General features: G+C 41.9%; 1 protein-coding gene across 6 annotated transcripts in view; it reads right to left on the reverse strand.

The window, feature by feature from the left end:
• OSBPL5 (oxysterol binding protein like 5) overlaps nt 1-25,362 on the reverse strand; it is a 177,857-nt gene that overhangs the window by 14,087 nt on the left and 138,408 nt on the right. For all 6 annotated transcript variants that reach the window (XM_027737253.2, XM_039382452.1, XM_039382451.1 and 3 more), the window contains exons 8-14: nt 23,669-23,753; nt 14,307-14,478; nt 8,923-9,142; nt 5,015-5,199; nt 3,548-3,629; nt 2,854-2,952; nt 932-1,028 (exon numbers count right to left, since the gene is read on the reverse strand). In XM_027737253.2, coding sequence (XP_027593054.1) covers nt 932-1,028; nt 2,854-2,952; nt 3,548-3,629; nt 5,015-5,199; nt 8,923-9,142; nt 14,307-14,478; nt 23,669-23,753 — 940 coding nt within the window. The remainder of the gene's footprint in view (nt 1-931; nt 1,029-2,853; nt 2,953-3,547; nt 3,630-5,014; nt 5,200-8,922; nt 9,143-14,306; nt 14,479-23,668; nt 23,754-25,362) is intronic.

Here is a 25,362-nt window from a genome sequence, read left to right on the forward strand (position 1 = left end):
ATATACATTAAAAATGCATGTTATACTCGGTCCCTCATACTACTTTAGAAAAAACATTTCCATTTAAATGTCAGTCACTAATGTAAGAAAAGATACGAAATGCTCATAATTCAGGACCCTGCAAATCATGCAGTTGAAGCAGGCAGTTCTAACAAACTGCTGTATGGCTCTCATTTGCTCTGGCATTTAGCCCATGTTGCAGAAAGAGAAGTAGATTAAACAGGTCACTAGTGGGGTGCAGAAAAGAGTTCTAATGCTTAGAAGTTTTTCAGGTCCTTCTGTTCTCACAACTTTTCTGATTGTGTATGATCCCAGATAACAAAAAAAATTGCCAGAAGGACAGCAAAGACTATTTATAAGTGTTTCAGCAAATACACTTAGTGGAAGATAACAATTAAGAGGCATTTGTCTAAACAAAAAAACTATTTCAAACAGCAACACAGTTCCAGAGTCTGGAGTTGTGCTGTTAGCACTGATATTAAAAGATTCAAGGACATTTTGAAGCTCTGGGGTTCAGCTCTCAGGGACCTGGGAGCTAGATAAAGGGTGTTACATTTATACAGACTTCTGCACTTGTCGGTTGGATGGTCAAATAGCTGTAAAGTGACTCAACTATGAGCACACACAAAGTGGTCTGACAACCAACTGCCAATACATTCTTACAAACTTTTGCTTTCAGAAAAACAGGCTTTTAAAATTTTTAATCTTTCTATCTGTTTGTTTTTTTTTTTTAATATCAGTGTGGTTTCACACTGGAATGGTGGAAATGGGGAAAACCTATGAAAGCCAAGATAAGGAGTTAGGCTATCCTGATGCTAGATCTTATAAGCATTTCTTTGATCTTAGCTCAATGAGCTCAGGAGTGATTGAAAAACAAATGAAAACCAATGCCACAATATTACCTGGGGGATGCTTAAACTTAATGCCTTACCATAAAACTTGGACCTAGCTAGAATGCTGCCAGTAATGCAGAATCCATCCTTCCTATTGCTGACATGAAAAGCTGACACTGGCGGATGATGGGAGACCTAGAACAAAAATAGGCAGAGGTCATTCAGAGCAGTTTTTACAGGTTAAACAGAGAGGTGGGTGCACACACAACCTCACAGACTCCAGGGAGAGCACAAGACAGAGGCTGCAGGACTAAGCCCCATCTGCACCATTAACCTCCATGTTAAAGGAAGGAACATGATGCCTGTCCTCATTACATATGAGAACGTTATATATCTAAACTTTCTCCCCCACTCTGTATTTTCTTGAGCTTGTATGTGTGAGATCACTTTAGGCCAATAGGTAGAGTGTCAGATTTTCAACACATAAATGAACAGTGCAGAACTTTTGGGCACCATTTGAATAATCTCCATAAAATGAATGCAGTGGCTAAAATAAAAATTTTATCAAAGCAAAAATTATCTGATCAAATAGGAAAAAAAGTGCATGTGAAACAGGGATGTTTATCAAAGCAAAAATTATCTGATCAAATAGGAAAAAAAGTGCACGTGAAACAGCAAAGTCCACGTGGTTCTCAGATCCCTGCAGAGGGACCTTGATAGGTTGGAGGGTTGGGCTGATTCCAACGGGATGAGGTTCAACAAGGTCAAGTGCCAGGTCCTGCACTTTGGCCACAACAACCCCCTGCAGCGCTACAGGCTGGGCACAGAGGGGCTGGAGAGCAGCCAGACAGAAAGAGATCTGGGAGTTTGGATTGACAAGAAGCTGAACATGAGCCAGCACTGTGCCCTGGTGGCCAAGAAGGCCAATGGCATCCTGGCCTGTATCGGGAACAGTGTGGCCAGCAGGTCCAAGTGCTGTACTCAGCACTGGTGAGGCCACACCTGGAGTACTGTGTCCAGTTCTGGGCCCCTCAGCTCAGGAAGGATATTGAGGTGCTGGAGCAGGTCCAGAGAAGAGCAACTAGGCCAGTGAAGGGACTCAAGCACAAGTCCTATGAGGAGAGGTTGAGGGAGCTGGGGTTGTTTAGCCTGGAGAAGAGGAGGCTCAGGGGAGACCTCATCACTCTCTACAACTCCCTGAAAGGAGGTTGTAGCCAGGTGGGGGTTGGTCTCTTCTCCCAGGCAACTATCAGCAAGACAAGAGGGCATGGTCTCAAGTTGTGCCAGGGGAGGTTTAGGTTAGATATTAGAAAGAATTTCTTTACAGAGAGGGTGGTCAGCCATTGGAATGGGCTGCCCAGGGAAGTGGTGGATTCTCCGTCCCTGGAGATTTTTAAAAAGAGACTGGATGTGGCACTGAGTGCCATGGTCTAGCAACTGCAGTGGTAGTGGATCAAGGGTTGGACTTGATGATCTCGGAGGTCCCTTCCAACCCAGCTGATTCTATGATTCTACGATTCTATCCCTTTATTAACACTGAAACTCTTGAAGTACATTTTCTCAGGTCAGTTTACTTTTGATCTCTGCCCTTCATTTATTCACAAAGACATAGAGATAAGCCCTCAATTTACTCCTATCAAAATCATTATAGAAAGTTTAGAAATAAAAGACAGAAGGATTTGTGTGTTCTATGTCCCTTTTGACAGAGGTAAAACAACACACATTTTATCAACAATAAGAAAACAGTAGGACAGAATCCCATAGAAAAGGTCTTTATTGAGGAAGCTGATGTTATATATATGGGAGACCTGTTTTTCTAGTCTTGAGCGCCTACCAAACCTCACATAACTTCTGTAAATCTGAAAAGAAAAAAGATCAGCAACCAGTTTATCGCATGTCTTGCTCTGGATATTTACACAAAGCTTCAAGTTCCTCTCCTAGGGTGAGATGTATTTCTATGCATGGAGGTGCAAACAGGTTGCAGTTTGCAACACCAGAGCATACAAGTAAAGCAACTTACCTGTTCTGCTATGTAAAATGTGTGACTGTTCGTCTGAGGGTGAAACCAACAGCAGCGAAATGTCTCTCCCAGAATAGGGTTGTATGGCTTTTTTATTCCCTGAAAAACCAAGTAATCATAACCTGCTACAAATGAAGATTTGCAATACAACTCTACAAATGGCCACAAAACAATATAATAATTTCCTCCCTGATGTTTTAAACTAGCTTACATCTATTCTCCTAATCTAATATTTTAATCTGAGCCATGGATTAATCTGCTATTCTCACCAATTTAATATTTAATACTGCCTGATCAAAGCCTTACAAGATGATCAAACATTATTATTGCTGCTACTATACGTAGCAGGTACATAACAATGTGGAAACACGGCATAGTGGTACTAACAGGCCTGAAAAGAGAAGGGAGACCAGCTTTCAGCAAAGGGAAAAGTCTTGCATCCCAGGACATGTTACTTGTTAATGACTAGTTTTGCCTTCTAACTGTCCAGTGCAAAGGCTCTGAGGTTGATCAACACTATTTTGCATTCACTGTATACTCTGAAACCAAGTGCAACTTCAGTTTTAAAAGTAATGGTCAAAGTCTTCTGAACAATAGAAGAGGTAAATTGTCAAAGCAAAGGCAATAGAGAAATACATAACCATGCAGAAGATTGCAATGGTCATTACAACCTGAACTTCATGCCTCCTTTTACCTTTGGCTTCTTATAGAAGCCGGACAGATACCACCTCAAAACTTGCTTCATTCGAGTGTATGGATCATCTTCAAGGACAGCCCTGCAAAAGAGAATATAAAATGCTCTTTATACCGGTCACACATCACATTCATTTCTTACCAGTATAACAACATTAATTTGAATAGTATTTCCCCAGAACTAAAGGATTCTGTGCTGTTGCCAGTGACAAAGGTATCTGCCAGCAGAACTAATAGTTTTTTTAGTAGCACACATCATATAACACAAAAATAAACTGTTAAAGGGGGCAAACCTTGCCCTGTACTCCTAGAGAAAGGCTAAAAATATTTCTGGAGTGTATTGGGTTTGGGTTTGACTACTTGGACATTCAAGTAGGTTAATGTGGGACTGCCACTCACAGTAGCATTTAGTCAGAGCTAACAGTACACTGTGAGTCATAAAAACAGTAATACCTATGCCACCAAAATCAAAGACAATTCTATTTTTGTCTCTTTTTCTTTGTTTCCCTCTTCCTTAAAAGATGTTTAAAGCTCGTGTGCTATAAGGCCTCTATCCCACTTTGAGATCTCATACTTTAGGATGGAAGGGACTTTTAAAGGTCACCTCATCCAACACCTGGAAGACAAAGCAGGAAGTAAACATGAACAATAGAGTTCCTGGTATTTCCAACCATTTAATCAGATTTAAAAATCAACTTGGATAAGTTATTGTAAAATTTAGAAGGATCATCCATACCACAAAGAGGTTTCTTTAACAAAACCTCCAAACCTCTCAAAGTGTTCTTAGATCTCAGCACTGAGGAGAACCACTTCCTGAACTTCAGATGTTACAAATACCACAAACAAGGCTTGAAAATGCCACAGTTTTATAATCAGCCAGATGCAGTGGAATAACTGCACTGAGTAACTAGTGCTGCTATTAGAATATTGCACACAGTAGTTTCACAATCCACCAGGCATACCTCATTGAGAAGGCAGGTCCTGTCTGAAAGCATAACGTTTCCTATTTTCTACTCTGCTGCTCCCAGCAGGCCTCTCTCATCAATGGTTTTAAAACATGTTTCTTATCTGCTTATCAACCAACATAATTATATTGCTTTTGGGGGCAGAAGTGCTTGACCCTTCCGTTCACTCTCTGTCCCATTCCCCTCTGTACATGAGTACACCAGGAGGTGGCACAGCTCTGTTGTGAGATACTCAAAGGCATCAGCTGAATCCCCATCAGTTCCAGCCAGTGCTGGCAATATGTGCAGTGCAAAAGTAGTTTTGCCTGGAGTTTAACTTTTCCTTTCTCACCCCTCACTGGCAGCAGTTTATCTTTAAAAAATCACTGCAGATGGTGCCTGGCTTGGTCTATGCTGAACCCAGCGACCTAGGTATTATTTGGGAGCTTTTCAAGCATACCAACACATGTTTTCATAAATATAAAAAAAGTGTCCAGGTCAGGCACACTCTTCATGCTGCTTACTGGGAAAGCAGGTCAGCATGGTAGTAGTAGTCAGAGAGTTTGTTAAGGAACGAGCGTGGCTCCAGGATGAAGGTGGGCAGCACCACCCGTGACAGGTCCATGCCAGGACGCAGCTGCTTCAGCAGGATCCACATCAGGCTCTTGTTCTCCTCAGAGACTGTTTCTGTTTGAGACGATTCACCTGTCTACAACGGGAAAAGGGAACTTCAGGGCAGAAACAGGAAAACCATTTCTCATGGGCATATTTACCTGGCAGGTCTAAGCTCACCCAGGCATACCTGGCCCTGGCACAAGGGTGAATACTCACCTACACCATCACAAAGAGACATCAGCTATGTCTCAGTAGAAATAAATCCCCAGAGCAATAAAGTGAGTGGTACAGAAAGCCCTGGGCATCTGTGAAAGTTGTTACAAGGCAGGGTGCTCCTTCTGGAGCTGTTGTCTCCACACACCTCAGGACTGCAATGGGCCGACTTGGCCCAAAAGTTACCAAAGGGACTCTGCACTTCAGGTCCTCAGGAGGTGTAACATGGCCAAGGTTGTTACAGCATCACTGTGGCCTGGTGGGATGCATATAAGAAGCTCCTCTCAGTCCCATTCTCGGTGAATGAGAGACTGTAAGATATACTATTATATGTGCAGAAAATTTTAGGAGACAAACAAGTAATCAACAGAGAATGGAAGCAGTTCTCCAATTTCAAAACAAGACAAACTGGTGTGTCAGTAGGTAAAGGTCCCACTGACAGGCGACAGGCTCAAAAACTCCAGAACCCAACAATGCTGCTCAGTGCCCTCTGCAGCAGAAGTGTGGGTAATGGTGAAAAAAGCCAGGGATTATGCAGTGGTTTCAGTTTCAACTGTATAGTTCCTATACATTCAATGGGGCTACGAGATATATAACATGGAGGAATGGGCCTTTCAAGCCATCAGAGAAAGAAAATTAAATTAAATTTTCAAATATGAATGTCATTTGAATGCATCCTAGGCATCATAATTTAACAGTGAAAGAGAACACTTAGGCTTAGACTTAGACTACTGACTTTAGACAAGAGATTTCTATGAGAAAAAAACCACAGATCCACTTCTGGAATGGACTTCAATTTAATAGAGGACACAGCATATCCCAATAGGACTTGTAGGTGGTGTAAATCACTAAACATTCATTTTCATCACCTGAGCATTTCCAGCACCACCTTTTTGACCATCAATCAGCCCTATAGTCATAGTAAGTTTACTAGTCCTACAGGGCTTGCAGGCTGAGAGAATTTCAGACTCAGGAACAACAAAGCTCTTTTCATTTAAGTGTTTTTCCATTATTGTACCATTCTTATTTTGACAATCTGATGCAACACACAGTTTGAACCTCCAAGAAGAAATGACATACCACAGCATCATCTAGGGCTTACACATGGGTCTGTCAGAACTCTCATTTTTTATCCAGGTTCTCAAGTGTGCAGGTATTGGCAAGGTAAATTTATGTCATGTTGAAATTGCTGGACAAGGTATAAATCAGAATAAATCACTGCACCAGGACAGATGAAAACACACAGAGGATAAGGTGCAGGAGGACACAAATGACTTCAAGTAATTTCTGTTTGCTTTGCCCTGAAATACATCATCCTCAATAACCCTTTTTATAATTCATTAAAACTAAAATCTTGGTGGAAAAAAAGGGGTTCTAGGTTACCTCTATGTACTGAGGTATCTATTTTATATTCTAGACCAACTTTTGCAATCTCAAAGTCCTTCTAACTGTCTCTGCCTTCACATTCCTACTGCAAACAAGGCAAAGCTGAAACATCAACTGCAGAAGCACACGCCTTTCAAAGCATAGAGATGCACCTGCACACGTGCACACATTCCAGATGAGCCCTCTAAGCCAAGCTGAAAATATAACAGTGCCAGTTTGTGACCTTTGCCCTGCCACACCCAAACTGTACACACAGGCCGAGAGGCAGTTTCAGCTTAAGCTGACATATGACTTTACTGGCACGTGTTTACCTCGATACATCTGCACTCATTGCTGAGAAAAGCTACCTCATTGCACACAACAACTTACTTCTCTCTATGGTACTCTCACCAGTGGGATCAGACTCAACAACCAGTCCTACCTGTGTGTCCCAGGTGACAACAGCACCATCTCTTGGCCAACAACAGAAATCTAACAAAACACCCAGCAGTCAAGGCTACACGACAGTTCTTTTGGAAGTCCATCAGATGTTACCTCTGCCTGAGCAGTCACACTACAGCTATCCTTACTTAATGCTGCACAAAGTGTCATTCTACAACAGAAATTTAGTCCTTTCCAGTTGGTTTGTAGTGCATTTTTTTTTATTTTAATGTAAAACTGCAGAAATATCTCTCTCACACCCACACCCACATACACACATCAGTGCTGGCTGTAAGGCTTGTTCAAACACCAAAATATCACCCTACCCTACCAACATTTCTAGGACAAGTTTGTCATGTGCCAAAAGGCGATTTCAGAATAAGCAGCTGACAGAAATTAAGTTTGCTTTCACTTTGCTGCTGCTTAGTTGCTCATCTATATTCAAAATCCCCTGTTTGAACTCAGCTCTCACTTGCTGTGTGTCTGCAGGGGAATTTGAGGGGGAAAATGCACAGAAGAGGAGTTGGGTGTAATTAGGATATATTTAACTATATTTGCTTCTCCAATATTAGTAGTACACTGTCAGGAAAACATTGAAAGAGGAGAATCAGAGGCTGGTGAAGGGGCTGGAGCATAACTCCTGTGAGGAGCAGCTGGGAAACTGGGGTTGTTTAGCGTGGAGAAAATGAGGCTGAGGGAAGACCTTATCATTCTCTACAACTACCTGAAAGGAGTTTGTAGAGAGGTGAGTGTTGGTGTCTTCTCCCAGGTAACAAGCGATAGGAGAAGAGGAAGTGGCCTCAAGTTATGTCAGGGGAGGTTTAGATTCGATATTATAAAAAAATTTTCACTGAAAAGATTGTCAGGCATTGGAACAGGCCTGGAACAGATTATGGTGGAGTCACCACCTCTGGAGGCATTTAAAAGCCATGTAGATGTGGTGCTGAGGGACATGGTTTAGTGGTGGACTTGGCAATGATGGATTAATGGTGAACTAGTTGATCTTAAGGGTCTTTTCCAACCTAAATGACTCTGTAATTCTGTGATTCTAGGAAAGAAATAGCTTTCTAGCAGTGCATTTCTTTGAAGCATCAACAAGACATTAGCTTCCTTGTTCAAAGCAATTAGCAAGGGAGTGCTCAGAGCTCTGCCAGCACTGGAGCAGAGCTCCTCTGCTGCCTGCTCAGACCAATTCTCAAACAACACACTTGGCTGCCCCAGCTCTCTACCACTGCCTTCCTCAGGGGTGTCACAGCGACATCCAGCTAACAAAGGCTCTTACGTGGAACAAAAATGCATCCTCCTGCTGTTAAATGACATGAGAAATGGCTTTCCAACAAGCAACTGTCATTTAGCAATCAAGTGGCTCGAACGCTCCATTCAGACACACAAAAAGGATGTTCCATGCATAATAAAAAAGGAAAGTATCATATTTTGTATCACGCAAGGACTGAGCACCCCAATTGGCCGGGACACATGCCCAGAATAATAATTCCCCTCCCGCTGGCTCCACAAATGTGCCAGTGCTGTGCAGCTCTTTAATGCAATAACTGGTTAAAGCAATCGCTGATGTTGGAAACATGCCAAAGCACAGAGCTGCTGCTCATAATGCATAATTATCAGAGTACATAATAATTCAACATAATTTAGCAGAAAACTGTGCGTTGCTTTATCAGTAAAACACTGGAACTCACAAAGATGGCTGTTACCTGCCATACATCTAAAAGGCTGAACAACAAATGTGAACAGATACATTTTAACAGAAACAGGGAGCAACCAATTTATTATTTCTTTTTACCTCTCCAAATTCTTCATAGATCTGCTCAATGTAAGTGGTCCCTTTCCTTCCCGGAGAGACCTCTCCATGTATTTCTGACTGATCACTCTCACTTTCATTTGTCTTCCGACTGTTCTCATGCGTTTCGTTCTCCGACTCTTCTACGTTGTCTCTCTCGGACTTGTCCGAAAAAGCATCATTTTCCAAATGGTGGTTGTTCTCCAGGGCTGATTCATTCAAACTGCAACACACAGTTCATTAGTTGCTTCAATTTGATTTATAAAGCCACATTATTTAAGGCCTTTTAGACACGATAAAAACACCCCCGGGGACTCACAATAGGGTGTGCAACCCAGGAGTGTCTCAGACATTGATTTCCTGGGTAACAGGGGTTTTATCACAGAAACAGGGAGATATTTTCCATCAAAATTTTCCCCTCCAAACTGCACTTCTCAAAATGTGCCACACCACACAGCTCCACTTACCCACCCTTACACAGAATTGCCACTGGCTCTGCGTGGGAGCCCACACACCAGAGGGATACGGAGCACACACTAACAACTCTACATTGCCGATTAGAGAACTAAAGTGTCAATCAGGAGAGATCTTTCCCTTTACAGAAGCAAATCAGTGGACTGTAGCATACAGGAAAATACTATGGGATACATTTTCTTTTTGGTACTACTGCTACTTTATTTCAACAGGGTGGTCCTAAGTCAGCCCTACACTAGAAAAGACAAATTTAAAAATCAATAAAAGCAAGTATTTTCACACACACATCCCTCCCTCACCCACTAAACTAACCTGGGGAATGGGCTTTCCACAGACAATGCTGTGTAGAAGAACTGAATTGAAAGCATGGACTGGACAATTACATGTAAGAAGAAGATTCAAATTGTAAGAGCATCCAAAGGAAAGGATGAAAGATGTAGCAAACTTCATGCTCAGTGATCCAGGCTTTAGAGAATGGGGAGAATGCCAAAAATTCTCTCTCAAGTAGCCTATAGCATCTCCATTTGAAAAAGCAGATGCAGTTCATATGACAGATGGCAAACATGATTACATGGGCCAGAGGTCAGGTGCTGAGAAGTATTCACTAACTGCCCACTTTTAAAAGTGATATTTAGCACAAGCTTCAGTTTTCCCTATTCATATATGTCTTTGCACACACTTTACCTCTTTCATGGCCTAGCATTGCTCTCACGTGCTGAGCTTCTCAGCTTGTTCTTCCTCTGAAAATTTCTTTCTCAAGTTCTCATGCAAAATTGCACTCAGAGCAATAAAAAAAGGTTTCCTATACAAGGGGTTTCAGATGATCTAAACAGGCCCTGGATCTTTGTAACTTCCTGTAGTCCTGTTCTCTCTCAAAGCAAGATTTCTTTCCTCAGTACACAGGAATGTTCTGTCAAGCTTGAAGTCTCTCTATGATGGGCCTTTTCTCCACCCATTCTGGGCTTGTTCCAATTTTTATTAGAGATGAATGCTGAAAGTTCCCATCCCTTGGTCTTCTTCTCTTTCTTTTTCTTTTTTTTTTTTTTAAGATAATTAGGCATTGCTAGGTAGAGCCAGATTAACTTAAAAAAAAAAAAAACAAACAAAAAATAACAGAAGAATCAGAACACAGAACTGGCATCAGCTTTTCAGAAGATCTCATCTTCCAGCTATGCACTGAAATAAGCTCATGATTTTTAACCTGCCAAGCAAGCCACACTGCAACAGTTACAGCTTAGTTTCTGGAGGAGCCCAGTTTCTAGAGTTCTTTTGAAAGTGTCGTCTACAGCTTTCTGTGCCTTTAGAAAATCTTTCTTTTCATTCCATTTGTAACTGTAGGTATGTCTGCATATAGAGCTATGTGTGTATATGTATATACAAACCACAAGGTTTTTTAAATTACAGTTGTACCGTATAGTAAAACTAAGATCATAAATCAGAGAGTCAATGATCAGCACTAATAATTCGCTATTAGACATTACATATATTCATCATTCTAGTGCCAGGATGTTACTTCTCTATTTTAGGCAGCAACCAGCAAATATAATGACTGATAACCAAATACACTAGATGCACAGATTATGCATACATTAGTTTGAGATAATAAAAGAGAAAAAAGATGAGGTGAGAGCTGTCTAGAGAGATTATCCCATGATTCCTCACCACAGCTACTTCCTAGATGGTAGGTTCAGGAAGTTATTAATTGCTGATCATTTAAATACATAATTTATTTCTTATTTTTTCAATGATCAGCTAAATACGTGAGTTTTTCCTGTGGTTGCTTTGCTCCCTTTACCTAGTGAAAGTTTTCTCCATGGGATAAAAATGCTTATAAAACAGTGCATTATAAGGCTTTTGGTTCATGGCTGAGAAGTAGCCCTTGTTTCTATCTCACATTTGTAAGAAGAGCAAGTGTTTTTCAGTGTCACCTGCTGCACATTTGAGAAGTATTTGAAGTTTCAGTGGAATAAGTGATGATTTTCTGTTTCCTGTGACCTCCCCATTATTTTTCAAGGATTTCAGATTTAGTCCAAGTGGGAAATAAATTCACATGAAAGTTCACTCAGCTGTGGACTGATTACCCACCAGCCACAAACAAGGCAAGACTTAACACATCCAGAGCGAAGCAGCCACTCTGGGGAACCAAAGGGAAAACAGATGCTCCTCATTCTCAGGAACAAATATGAAATGTTGGAGTGGAGCCAGGCTCTTCTATTCCTCCAAACAGAATTATCACTGAATACGTATGATATCCTAAAAACAAAAGCCACATCATGAGCTTGAAATAAAATCAGTGTAAAGACTTCCCAGGGGCTTCCAATGGGTTTTGAATCAGGCTGTAAAAGCTGGGAGGGAATAACTATGCTAAAAGTCAGCACTGGATTTCCACCATGAATGTGAATAGCCTGGAATTCTTCATGACTAATTTACCATTTCAGCATATTGGAGTTGTCTTATACCAGTGCTTTATTCCTTTAGTGGCATTCCTGGAAACATCAGTCACTGACCAGGACTTTTTTGGATTTGATACCACTCTTCTACACAAAGCAAAGAAAAAACTTAAGCTCCTATCAAACCAGTAACCAGCCAGATTCCTGGAGTTGCTGGAGATAAGACATGGAAGCCACAAGAAATACAACCTCATATTAAAAAGAAGAGTGCCTGGTACCTAAAGGTCTCTTGTCTAAAATCAACAGTTTACACAGTGCTTTAGCCTTTGATTCACTTGCACTGTTCTCTCCCTCTCATTTTCATATACTACTAAAGACATGGATTTTAAAATCACTGTATAATCTTGATTTGTTTCCCAGCAGGAAAGGAGCAAATCAGCCAGCAGACAAATGTAACTTTGGCTCAACAGAAAATGTGCCTTTGCCAGCTCCCAAGGGGGTTTTGTTCTCCCTATAATATCCATCATCTCCCCTTTCTTTTTCTGTTCTTGACAGAGTAGTTTGGCTAATTTGAAGATAGAGTTAAATGTAATTAACTGGCCCCCTAACAACAGCATGCCAATTTAATTGGTAAGATTCCCTGTAGGGAAAGCATTTAATTAGAATGATTGAATCCCTGTGAGGAAGTCACTGTCACTGGCAACCAAAAACCCTCTGCTCAGCACTTGCACGTCTTGGGTTTTGTGTTTTCTCCCTTATTTAAACGTTCTTTGTTCCTTCAGGGATGAGAGCAAGTCAGCCCCCTATCCTGCAACCATCAAACTCCCCTGGGCTTTGAGCACTGGGGAATCCAGGTACACATTCAAAACAGTGGTAGGACTCAGAAAAGAGAGTGTAGTGTCCAGACGACCAGATGCTGAACCTGATTTGAACCAGACTCAGCTAAAATTTGAGCCTATCACAAAAATCTGATTCCACTTATGGGTACTCTGTCCTGCTGAAAACTCTGCCATGTGTGCTAGTATTGCTGAGACCCATAATTCAAGAGGGCTTTTAATGCTGAACTACTACGAAGTGAAATAGAGGCACATTTAAGTGTCATTCACGCATCATATTTTGAAGAAATACTTTAATACAGTTTTAACTGTATCTTCTGCACCTCCTTATAGTAGCCATGGGTTTGCCTGAATGTTCTCAGTGCCACAGGCTCTATTTTAATATTATGTGTATTTCTGTACACACATTCATCAGCTGAAAAATAAGTCCACTGCATTCCTGAATTCATTATCACAGCAAGCACAGAGACTCTCTCTTAGGCATAAAGAAATTAAAAAGTAAAGTATTAATGGAAGAAGCTCAAGAACAACAGAAGCATTTTTATAAATATCAGGGCACATGCCCTGGTAACACATCAGATTTCCTTCTCTTCTCCCATTGCTCTTCAGTAAAGCTCTTCTTCACATTCTAACTAAAAACCCAAACAACAGGACTGGACAACACATGCTGGGAATACCAGAGCCTTTCAGGGCACAGGTCAGACCAAAATGCTGCCACCCCTTCAGTCCCATGGAACCAGAGATACCTTCACACTCTGAACAGGACTGAGATCCCTGCTGTTATAACAGAGCCTAAGAAAACCACTTAAAGATGAGGTCCCACTGTGCAAGGCTTCATCTTTGCAGACTGCAAGAATTGCTACCCGGAAAACTGCGTAACCAATGGTGCATTGCTGTGAGCCTTAAAAATCAAATTTGAATCAGCAGAACTAGAAATAGACACTACCCCTCCCAGTTCCCACTCCAAAGGCCAAATGTCTATACCAGAAAGATTTTTGAAGTTGCTTATTCAGCTATAAGCAACAGAAAGGCCTGGGGGTTTTTAATGCCTACAGAGCTTTGATGTGGGTTGTTCCAAAATGCTGCAGTAACACCAGGAATATGAATAGAAAGGAAGCTTATATAAAAATTTATCTGATGCATCGAGGAAGAAATTGGACACCACTCAAAACCCCTGTAGAGAGAGAAAGTAATTATAAAAATAAGTATGCAGTGTGTGCACTCTGCTGACTATGACACAGTATTATTAGGAAAGAGAACACATTATTAAAAAATAGATCAGTCTCAGAGCCATATGTGCTAGCAACACACAGACATTGTTAGTAACTTGTCTGTGTAACTGCAGGTCTGCTCTAGCAACTAGATTCTGCAATCTTTACTCAGGCAACCCATTTTTCATGCCAACATCTCCAGACACCATTTTGGCCCAAGCAGGGGATAGAAGAAAACTGGTTATTGTTTATGTGCAAATGAACACAGCTGAGGTTCCCCCCAGTCTGTGTGCTCAAGCATTACGTGGCAACAAACCTCATACGCACCAAGCCCATATATTAGCGAGGAATTCAAGCAGCAGAATATACAGGCTGGTTTTTAAACAGGTTTCCTTAGTGGACTCTGGCTAGATTGTGCTAAAGTTTGAGCCATAAAACACCTCTCTGTGCATTAAGAAGTGACAGCCCCGTCTTACTGGAAGAACTCCTGGTCTGACATAGCACTTGTGTGCAAGAGGTGGTTGATCCCCGCATGCGCAGAATCACTCGAGCAGTTCATTTCTCCATCCTTTCCCTGCTTGGAGGCACTGAGACGGAAGAGGCTGGAGCAACGAAGGGCAAGTTCCAAAGCATCCAGCCAGCATCGGCCTGTCAAAACAAAAATAATTATTTAAGCATAGGAGAGTAAGTAAGACAATTCATGCATTGCTTCTCAAAAGCTTCTTGCCTGGGAGTAAAGCTCATTAAAATTCAGGAGGTCACTGTGTACAGTATAGTCTTCCTATAAATAATCCCTAGGTTATCTTGCCAGAAATGGTGTGTTTTAGTGGCTGCATGAGTAATACATCTGCATTGGTAATACAGTGGGAAACTCATCCAACTTCCTCTTCTCTAATAACACCTCTTCTTCTAAGATATGAACTTGTTCATATCCCTTTGCCCCTTTCTGATTCAGTCTGAGATGCAGGAAATGTGTACGGGTATGGTGCTTTCAAATCCCCTAGCAACTCATGTCTGCAAGTAATACACCCCAAAAACATGTTCAGCATTTGCCATCCCCACCACACACACTACCCAATAGATGCTGAGCCACTGTGCTGTGCAGGAGTGATTCCTGCTTAGTCTGAGATCACTGAACTGCAGCCTGCTCAGGGGTCCTGCACAGGGTGTAGTGCTGCAGTAACAATCATCCCGACCAAGATGCAGGATGGTCAATATTTGCCAGAGTGATTAAGACTAGAGAGAGTTGCTTGTCAGGCTGGTCACCTTCCTCTTTCTCTGCATTTTTTTTCTCCTTTTCTTCATTCCTTCTCTCTGCCTAGTCCATCAGATAATCTGAGTGGAACATCATTTTTTCTTATCACAAAATATCTTAACCTGAGGGGTCTGTTTTGCAGCTTTAAGCATGGCACAGAGACAAGATAAACTGCAGTACCTATGCACAGCCACACTGGATTTCCTTATGGCCTGCACAGGTCTCACAGACAGACAGCAAATGAAAAGCACGGGAATCCAAACTGACTCTCGGCTCTGTTTGCAATGATCCGTACAAGACTACAAAGCTGTGTGTCAAAGCCTAACCACCACAGTGCTGGAGCTCCTGTATTCCTGGAAGTACCTGAAAAGAGCCTGCTTCTATAGTGCAGTCATTAATGAGGCCAGGACACCTGCAAATTGGCTGAACATTCGAGAACCGGAGTATCAAGGGAGTTATCCTCTAATTTCAAGCATGTAAAACAGAGCTCTTCATTACACTTCTCAGAATACATTTTGTAATAATTAGAAGCGTGCTTGAGAGGCAGTGAAGAAAACAAAAGGATTTTGCTCACTTTTGGCAAGTGCTACAAACAGGTTTTCCCTGGACCACATTCATTCCTAGATCGCATTTGGGAAATTTTCCCATTACATTCAGTTCTATCACACAGCATCAAGCACGTGCTGTTCTCTTGGGCAGAACTCCCATCAATTTCTATATGACCAAAACATGGCTTTATAAGAAGATCAATGAGAGTCTAAAAAAACCTCTAGAACATATGTATATAAAGACACATTTATACATTTGAGTGGCTTTCAGCACTTTGACACAAAGCTGCACCAGAAAAATAAAAATACCTCAAATCTTTGAAGAATTGCACTTGAACATTTAGCCACAAACACTGCAGAGCCCATGACTTATTCTAATTTCATCCTATAAATTCCTTCAGCATCAGCTTCTGATTTAATAATAACATCACAAATAATGGTTAATAAAAGATTGAATGCTGTTGGAATTGATTTCACACTATTTTGTATTTAACAAATATTCTTGCATTAAGGCTTTACAAGCAGAGATTTATTCCCTTCTCACCTTGTGGAGGATTTGCATGGATAACCCATTAGAGTTAATGGCTGCACTGAGCACAAATCCACTTCCTCCTACGTATCCCCTCTCCCCCAAACCCACCAAGATGGAGGCTATTCCTGTTTCAGGCTATTCCACACAAGAGAGCACCCTCCTACTCAGGCTCCCTGCCTTGACTTACCTCTGCCTTTACCTTTGCTTTTCTTTTCCAGCTCCACAGAGTGAGGACTGCATTATTTGACATTTGGAAATGCTGCATATGTCAAGATATTTTTATATTCAGTGGGCTTGTAAAAACAGGTGCTTTGACAGGTAGGTTGGTTTGTAGCAGCATGAGCCCTTTGGGGCAGTCGTGTCTCCTCAGTGCCCTGCAGCACCCATGTACACACATTATCTTAGCATGGTTGTGGCAAGGGTGACCCAAAGCCTCCCTCTGACATCTCCCTCGCTGTGCCCCTGCAGCCCAACCCTCCCCAGGGCTGTAGGTGGAGCAACCCACACTGGCCACAGCCTCATGGGAATCTCTTTTACCCCCACTGCCACAGGTATTCACCAGTACTGACATGAGCTTACAGGCTTGGTCAAAACTTTGGGGTTCACCATATCACCAGAGGAAATTTCTACACAATATATCTGGGGTTTTCATCTCCTTAAATAACTCCCTGGAAGGGGTTATGAGTAATTTGGATCTTTGTTGAAGCCTTATTCAAAGAGCCTAACTTAAAAAAAAAATTAAAAATGAAAAATTCATTTTAATAGTCCAAGGCAGATACACAAAACTTTAGAGGAACTCACTGTTCATCAGCAGTCAGCATTACTTGTACTCTGCAGAAAACAGAAATGGCATCAGTCTACACCCTTATTTTCATTCCTAACAGAAAATGAACTGAAGGGATGTACACCATCCCCAAGCTAAGAAATGGGTCTTCAGCCATCAGGTGGTGCTGTGAATCCAAACAAATACATGACACTAACCCAAAGGTGAAATAAGGGCTTACCTCTGCAAATGAAAAGGTTACATTCTCTGCAAGTGTGTTAATTGCAGTTCAACACTATAAAATTATACTCTCTCAATTACAGGGATTGCACACAAGATAAACCCGTTTCCTTGCTAAAAGCCTTTATGAAGTGTTTTTACATTTGAGTGACCTTGTTGTTGAGTTATATTCTTCTTTATTGTGAAGATGACACAAAAATGTTAGCATTTGGATTACTTAATGTTTACCTCACAGGTCTACTCACTCCCTCAGGAACTGCAGAAGGGGAGAAAAGTATGTGGTCTCATAATTAAAGGCTGTCATCTACAGCCATGGCAGTCTGCATGAAGGCTACATGACTGCCTTAATTCTCACATATTCTAATTTTGAGTGGTTGATTCAAGTAGGATTTTTTGTATACAAGGTAATTAGATCAGAAAAGAATCCAAAATGTGGTTCCTTCAAACAGGAACAGTAGCCCAATAGGATGCATATAAGGGAAGTAAAAAAAAATTACAATAGTATTCTTTCAGAAGGTTTGAGGTGTTCAAAGCCTCAATGTAAGATATTGCAATTGATTATCAGCTATAATTTTTCACAAATCGTGGTTTAAAATGAGCATATGTTGAAATTCTGAAGGAAACCCCAAAAGCTTATTGTCAGCCTATGGCAGAATCTCCACGTAGGCTTTTAAGCTCTTCTTAAATCAAATTATATAGAATCACAGAATTGCTTACATTGGAAAACACCTCTAAGACATGAAGTCCAACTGATAATGCAGCACTGTCAAGCCACTATTAATCCATGTCCCTAAATGCCACATCTATACATCTTTCAAATACCTCCAGGGACAGTGGCCCAGCCACTTCCCTGGACAGCCTGTTCCAGTGCTCATCCACTAGGCAGGTCACCTTGTCATGGCAGGAGATCAGGTTGGTCAAGCAGGACCTTCCTTTCACAAATGATGCTCTGGCTGGGCCTGATCCCCTGGTTGTCCTGTATGTGCACTGAAGATTATCTGCTATGTTAATATCTTCACCCCAGTGATTACTTCTGGGCAATTTCTGCAGAGATCATGTTGTCTCCAAAACACCTGCATTACCTCCTTCTGCTTGGGAGCTGTGAACAGAGTGTTCCCTTTGAAATGTTATTTCTGAGCTTGACCCTTTCTTCATTGTATTTAAAGTATTTTTGTTACTGACTTATGAGGGGCAGACCTAGAGTAAGCTGTGGCTCTTACCTGGGCTGTAGAGGGGGAAGGATGAAAGAGGGAGAGAGCAAAGTAGTCCATCTACACATAATACTCCCATGTATCTCACAAGGCACACAGAGGATTTAAAAAGCTCGGCAATAGAAATCTTCCCTCCAAGCTAAGAGAATTCTCAGTGAGGGTAATAATGGGGAGAAATGACACCTCACTGTCAAGTCCAGCTAGACAACTCTGCTTGCCAGGCGGCACAAGGAGGACATTTCATATCACCCATCTCTCAGCACCTGAACAGGTCATATGGGTAGGTTGCCCAGTCCCCCTTTGGCTCAAAAGGAACAAAGAGGAGAGAGTGAGACTCTCTGACAAGGCTGTTCCCTGGAGCACCAAAAGTGGATGTCCTAGCAGAGTGCTAGTGCTAGCTCCCATTCCTGCTCTGTTTTGTAGAAGCCTCTCTCCTTGCACCATTGGCTTCAACAGCCATTCAATATCCATTCCCACTCTAGTAAATGATGATCACAGCATTTGGCATGTGACAGAAGTCCCAGGAGAACAGGATGTCAGATGAACACATGTGCATACCACTCATCTGTGCTCAACTGAAACATCCCCCCCAACACACACCCCTGCCAAATTCCAGAGTCTCCCCTGAGCATGCCTGTAACCCCTTTTCTCTGTTATATGTGTTTATAGTAAAATGGCAAGTCATCAGTAACAATTTGAAAAAGGAAACTCTTTGAAAAATCAGTTAAACACAGTGGGGTTCCAAAGTTCCTTCCCTCTTGAAAGGTTTGGGAAAACAAATGCTAATAAAGGATGCGTGTTGCTTTAACTTTGCAAAAACAAAGCTGAACATGCATCCCACATATGTTTTGAAACCTTCCATATGCTTTCTGCAGGCCTTTTGGCTCAGCAGGCTGGAAAAGCACCTTGTTGTCCTTTGAGATGATTCCTGCAGTACAGCTGTGCAAATGGGAAACACTACAAGTCCTGCAGGACATTGCCCGGGTTGGCAGGGCACTGCTGGCATCATTCAGAAACCTGGAGGCTGACAGGCTAAACAGGAGCAGGCACATCTTTGCAACAACTCATTTTTCTCACAGACAAAAGGAACTACTAAAACCAAGTGACAAAACCCATTTCTTCTCCTTCTTGGAAACCCCCCCCAGTCAATCAAAACAACAGAGGGTGCTTATGCTGCTAACCTGAGTTCAGTTCAGGGAATGACTTGAGTCTGTCCTAGTCTTTGAATAGATATAAAATTACAATATTCCACGGGACAAAAAAAAAAGAGAGCATTGAAAATACTAAGTTATTTCACTTTGAAATTCTTTGCAGTCACCATCAGTTACCTAGAACAACTCATAATCTGATGTGCCAAGTCTACCTGCCACAGTTTGCAACAGCTGGTCACAGAGGATGCAGCCAATGTTCTCTCAGCACTCACCAGTAACAAAAACCCGCTTGAGATGGAATCACATCGTTGCACACTGAAATCTGACTGGGACTATACTTCTTTTCCATTGGATTCCTGTAGCTACAGAACACCTGTGATGAATCTCTTCCCAATTAAGACTTCAAAAGACTCACACTGAGTAACCATACATTCCTCCAGAGAGGCATCACTAAGGGAATATTATTCTTCTTGAATTATTAAAGTCATCCAGTTTTGGCCTCATGCCTCACACTTACAAGATAGATGATTTTAAAAATCAACCTGAAGTAGACTGTCACCTGGAAATGATGAATTCTTGCTCAAGTGCACACAAATCAGGGATTGTGAGGAAGAGGCTGATTTGGTTCAGTCAGTGAACATTAAGGTCATCGTGTTCAGCTGACTGCTTATTTTGCTGTACTATTTGGGTGCCCGTGTGCATGATTTTTTGCACTTTGGCTGTCAAGATACAAGGATGTGAGCTCTCAGCTGTAGGTGCAATGTATGCACTGAGATAATGAAGTCTGGTTGCAAATGGTTGTATTTTAAACTGCTGTGAAAGGTCTAAGGAATATGAAAGGCAGATATTCAGTAAAAAAGGTAACTTCATTTTCTCCAGAGCTGCCAGGATCCAGAGACATATTTCATCGTGAACTTGGTTTCAATTGCAATCTTGCTTCTGGTTCATTGCTTCTATGTGTGACCCTTATTCCAATAATCTAATTTCCTCTCTAGATCAGAGCATCAGTTCTGGAGGAAGGGCCAGATGCCTAGCAAAGAACAACAACACTGTGAGCCAGACCACGAGGAATTCCACACAGCTCCATCCACATTAGGCAATGGAGACTACTCAAAGCATGCCTGAAAGAGTGGACAGACATAAGGAACAAAACGTGTGGTTTACAGTTCCACTGTTAAGCTTTTAACCCTTGGTCATCTGCCACTTTGAAGTCCCCCGGTAACCCCTTTGGTGGCAGTGCCTGCTGCAAAGTGGAGATCTGCACTGTGAAATTTAAGCAGGTGACTCAAAACGCATCAGAAGTCTGGGGCATTGCTTAGGAGACCTCAGGGACAGCCCTAGAATGGTCTGGGCAGGAAGTCTGGGGCAGATTTGAACTACTAATTCTAAGTCACTCATCAGCATAAATCTGAAATGCATACACAGTCACCAGTTTGGAAAAAGCAGTTTTCTTTTTTGAAACTGGTAAGAAAGACCGACCGTGTTTGTACAGTTCGAGTCTTGCAGGCTGATATGACCTTCCAGATGTCTCTAAAACACATCACAAAGCAGCACAAAACTGCTGCTGTGGTCTGTGAATGTGAAATCTACTGTAGCTGGGCGGTGGTTCTGCAGGCTGTCCAGAAGTCAGGATCTTAAATCCTACCAGCAGTCTGTCACAGATGGTATGGCAGAGGGGAAAAAAGGGATTCTGAAATGCTGAGAGAAAAAGTAGGCCATGTAGCTGCTGATCATGAAATAGCTGCCTGGATAGCAGAACTGTACATCTAACATATGCTGTAACTCAATATTCCCCAGCAAGTCAAAGGACTCCACAAGTTAGTTATATTTGCCAAATGCTTTGTGGTTCGTTTTCCACCACTGACATGGGAGACTGTGTTAAGAAGAACACAGTCAGGACACCTCCTCAGAGTTGCTGTAGATTCACACAACATTGCATCTACAGAGGAAATGCAAACATATTACAAATATACACTAACATGATACAAGGGAAGAGATTCCATCTGCCCCGCTTGTGTCAGCTGGCTTAGCTCATTCTACCTCAATCTTCCATCTCTCTTGACCATAAGTGCATCTTCCAGGTTTGTCCAGTGCATTAAAGAAATGATACAAATTCAGGCACACCCTTCTGGAGCAGCCTCTTTACAACAGGTGAAGCTGTGTAGCAGTCTACAACCATTACAGTGGTGTCTCCTGGGCTTACAAACTGTATTAACTGCAAAGTACAAGCCTTAATTTGCTGCAGTTTATATAGAATTCTTTAAATGTAACAGTTGCTGCACCTCGTATCTTTGTCTGCACATGTTTTACATGACCTACTGACCTTAATACCATCTCCAAGTCACTCATCTCCAAGTGTGACACCCATGTGTTTGCCCATTTGTCAGCTCGTCTACCCCCCACTCCAATGGAGTGGGCATCCCCAAACTGCCCCCACAAAGGCTAACTAACAAACAAAAGGAGCACAGCGCAGTCACAGCACCAAGACAGCTCTTGTGTTTGGGAAGGAGATATTCTTCCCTCTTATCTGCAGACTCATGTCCTTCCCTTCCTGCAAAAGGTACGGCCACTGCTTATTGTTCACTGGCCTCAGATGTGAAGTCAAACACTCTCACTCAGATGAAAATTGCACCATTTTTCATGCTAATATTTCTAGTGCAATACAGTATCTTTTTTTTTTTTTAAGTCAACTTCTAAATGGTCAGATCCCAAAGCCTCACTTCACATTGGCTGCAGAAGTCACCTCCCCAGTCTCAGAATCTCTAAGGCATAATGTGGGTGCTCCACACCTGTGCAGGTGGCTCTAGGGTATTGCTGTTCAAGAGCATATATTATTTCATCCTGAACCAAAGGCCCTAGTTACTTTCTACATACACATTTATGATATCTGATTGAGAGGTATCTCAGTTCCTCCTGCTTCCCTTGACCACATTAGCTTTTCATCTAACATTGAGAAGAGACAAAGTAAAGGAAAATCATGCTAAACTCTAAAGTAACTCTGCTTTCATTTGCCCGGCCTCTGCATGCTTCCCAAGAATCTTGGCCAATATTTTGGCTTTCAAAATGTGTTCTGGTAACTCACTATTTTAAGCTCTTATGATAACAGAGACAGGTAATAATTCACTGGGCAGAAAACTTCCCACAGTCATTTTGATACTGAAAATTCTCATGTACCAGATATGGTCCATTTTGTGCTTTTTCAGCACATGTTGTATGACCCAGAGAGAGAGATCACAGCTAGAAAAGTCTTACCTCTGATGATCTCTTGGGAGATATTGCTAGCTTGAGAGCCTTTACAGGTGACATTAGAACAAATCTAAAGCTATTCTACTCCATGTAAGGAGCACATGGGATACATGAGCCCCCCTTGGTGGGGTAGGTGAAAAATATCCATAAAATGAACAGCCTGGGTTAATTTGCTAGAAAAAAAAAATTAGAGTAGTCTGAAGGTCAAATTGAATGAGAACATGTTTTTAATCTTCTTATCTACTTATAAATCACTGATATTTCAGGTCCACTAAAGTCATTTGTAGAGATTTTCACATAGCAAGCTGGCATGTCTGTTATATATTGACCTAAATTTGCCTTCCATAATTTTGTGAATTCCCAGAATGGTATTTTAGATGTGGGCTGGTTTACCAGTATCTGGGCCTGTTACACTGCAAACCCTGGCACAACAAGTTTACAGGAAAATTCTGGTGGCTGAAAGATATCTATCAACAGTTCTTCAACATTTCTATGCCATTTTCCTCCAACAGATCCCTACCTAGTGTAAGACGTAGGCAGATAACACATTGAAGTCTCTGCTGAACTGAGGAAACAGTTAAACCCCCCTCTCATCTAAATTTTGGGATCAATTCTCTTCATCCTTTACTTTATACTGACTTAGTGTTTTTCCTCTCTTAGAAGCCTAGGTCCTTCTTCCATACACATGAACAGAAAGGTGGTTGTTCAGGGAGGGAAATGAAATGTGCCTGTAGTCTGCTTGATCTACTCCAACCACTGATAAGTAAGCAGCATCTCAGGCTGGGTGAGTCGCCCTTTTTTCCTTTACACACCAATTTTTTTTCATCAACATATTTTTTTAACTAGCAGAAAGTATGCAATCTGGAGAAAGCAAATGAAACCCAAAACTTACCATCTGATTCGGAGGCTGCTCTGAAAATCAAGTAGCTGCTGGGAAGAGGCTGAGTGATTGAACCAACATTTTCTCCCTTTGGCCCCTGGAAATGCACACAGACACAAAGATGTAAGGCACAGAAGCTGCAATGGACTCTTCAATGTCTTTCTACCCTTCCCAGGCAGAGTGTGCATGATTGTGATAGGAAAGAAAGAAGGAGAAGAAGAAGTAATTTAGAAAGACTCACTAGTAATCATGACACTGCTGCTGCAGCTCCAAGGCAGTAATGAGCTCCTACGTAAATGGGGCTTGGTCTAACCTATGCTCAGCCCAAAACCTACTATGTTCACTCAGATCTTCAGAAATGGAAGGATCTTGTTGCTGTCATTTCGGACAAAACCAGTCAAATATTTTCTATTAGCCAATATTTTCTATTCTTTGTGCAAAACCTGAATGGCCCATGCGCACGTCTTACAAGCTCCACGAGGTGCACATGGACTCACAATGAAACACCTTTCATGCACCACCACAAAAGCAGCAGAGCCACACCTTGTGCTGTGAGTGCCTTGAGCAGAGAGGCAACAGCAGCTTTTCTGGAAGGAAACAAAGGGAAAACTCCATCCTGAAAACCTGTCTGTGGGAAAGGTGGAGACAGGTAAAATCACAGATTGAGACCAGACGTCTCCCAGCACAGGCATGTGCTGCGGGGTTGCAGTCCTTCACCTCTAAATCCTTTGAGAACCCTCATTCTATAGTGCCTGGGGTGATGGCCACCTTAGGCTTTGCATGTTTATGTTGCTTTTAGTTTAGAATCTGTGGCAAAAGAAAACAGTGTCTTGTAAACATCCTGCCATCATCCTTTCAGCATGACCCTCCAGAAATGATGCCCAGGGAGGCAGAGTCCACCTTGGATTAGGCACTTCCAATGGAGCCACAGGCTCCCACCTTGATCTCCTCTCTGTTTTCTCTGCTTTTGAACTACAGAAGCTGCTAAGAAAAAGCAATTTTGGTACCCAGTGAGCACAGCTTCATCCTCTACATGGTATGGACTTTGCGTCATAACCTGTCTGAAATAAACAGGGCTCCCTCCTCTTCCATTGCATATCCAGAGTTACCCAGCCTCCTCCAGTTCCTTCTCTTCCTCACTTTGTAACAAAAAACACAAAAGCAGGTCCTTCTTCAAATATGCAGACATGATGTCAGAACTAAAAGCAGAGCAGAAAGCATCACCAATACTCGCATGCCCACTGTGACAACGACAGGGTGGAACAAGCAGTTTTCTCCAGGATGCTCCAATACAGATCTCCTTGAGTTTCTAGAAAATACCACACAGTGCTGAAAATCTGTAGGCAGATTTCTGCAGTTTGAATATGACTCTTCTCCCTGACACAGGCCCTTATAGTATCCAATCCTGTCCCTTGAAAGGATTTCTCCCTGGCATTAGTTTATAAGCGCAGAACTGTGACCACAAGTGAAAACTGCTTCTGCACACAAGTGCCTCATAGTTAAACGGTGCTTTTAACTGGATTTTTGTTTTCAAGTTATACTCAGAAAACCAAAATTTGGAAAGAACGAAGAATGCAAGCATCGGAAAAGCATAAAATTGTATGTGAGTGCACGCCACAAAGATGAAGTGGTGAGAAGACAGCAGTCTCCAGTCAAGCTTCTTGCCTTCACATCTACGGGGTTCCTCTGCTGCCAGGAGAAACTGG

This window comes from Pipra filicauda, unplaced genomic scaffold, assembly GCF_003945595.2.
Source record: "Pipra filicauda isolate LSUMZ 115617 unplaced genomic scaffold, ASM394559v2 scaffold26_size5592650_pilon, whole genome shotgun sequence".
NCBI classification, from domain to species: domain Eukaryota; kingdom Metazoa; phylum Chordata; class Aves; order Passeriformes; family Pipridae; genus Pipra; species Pipra filicauda.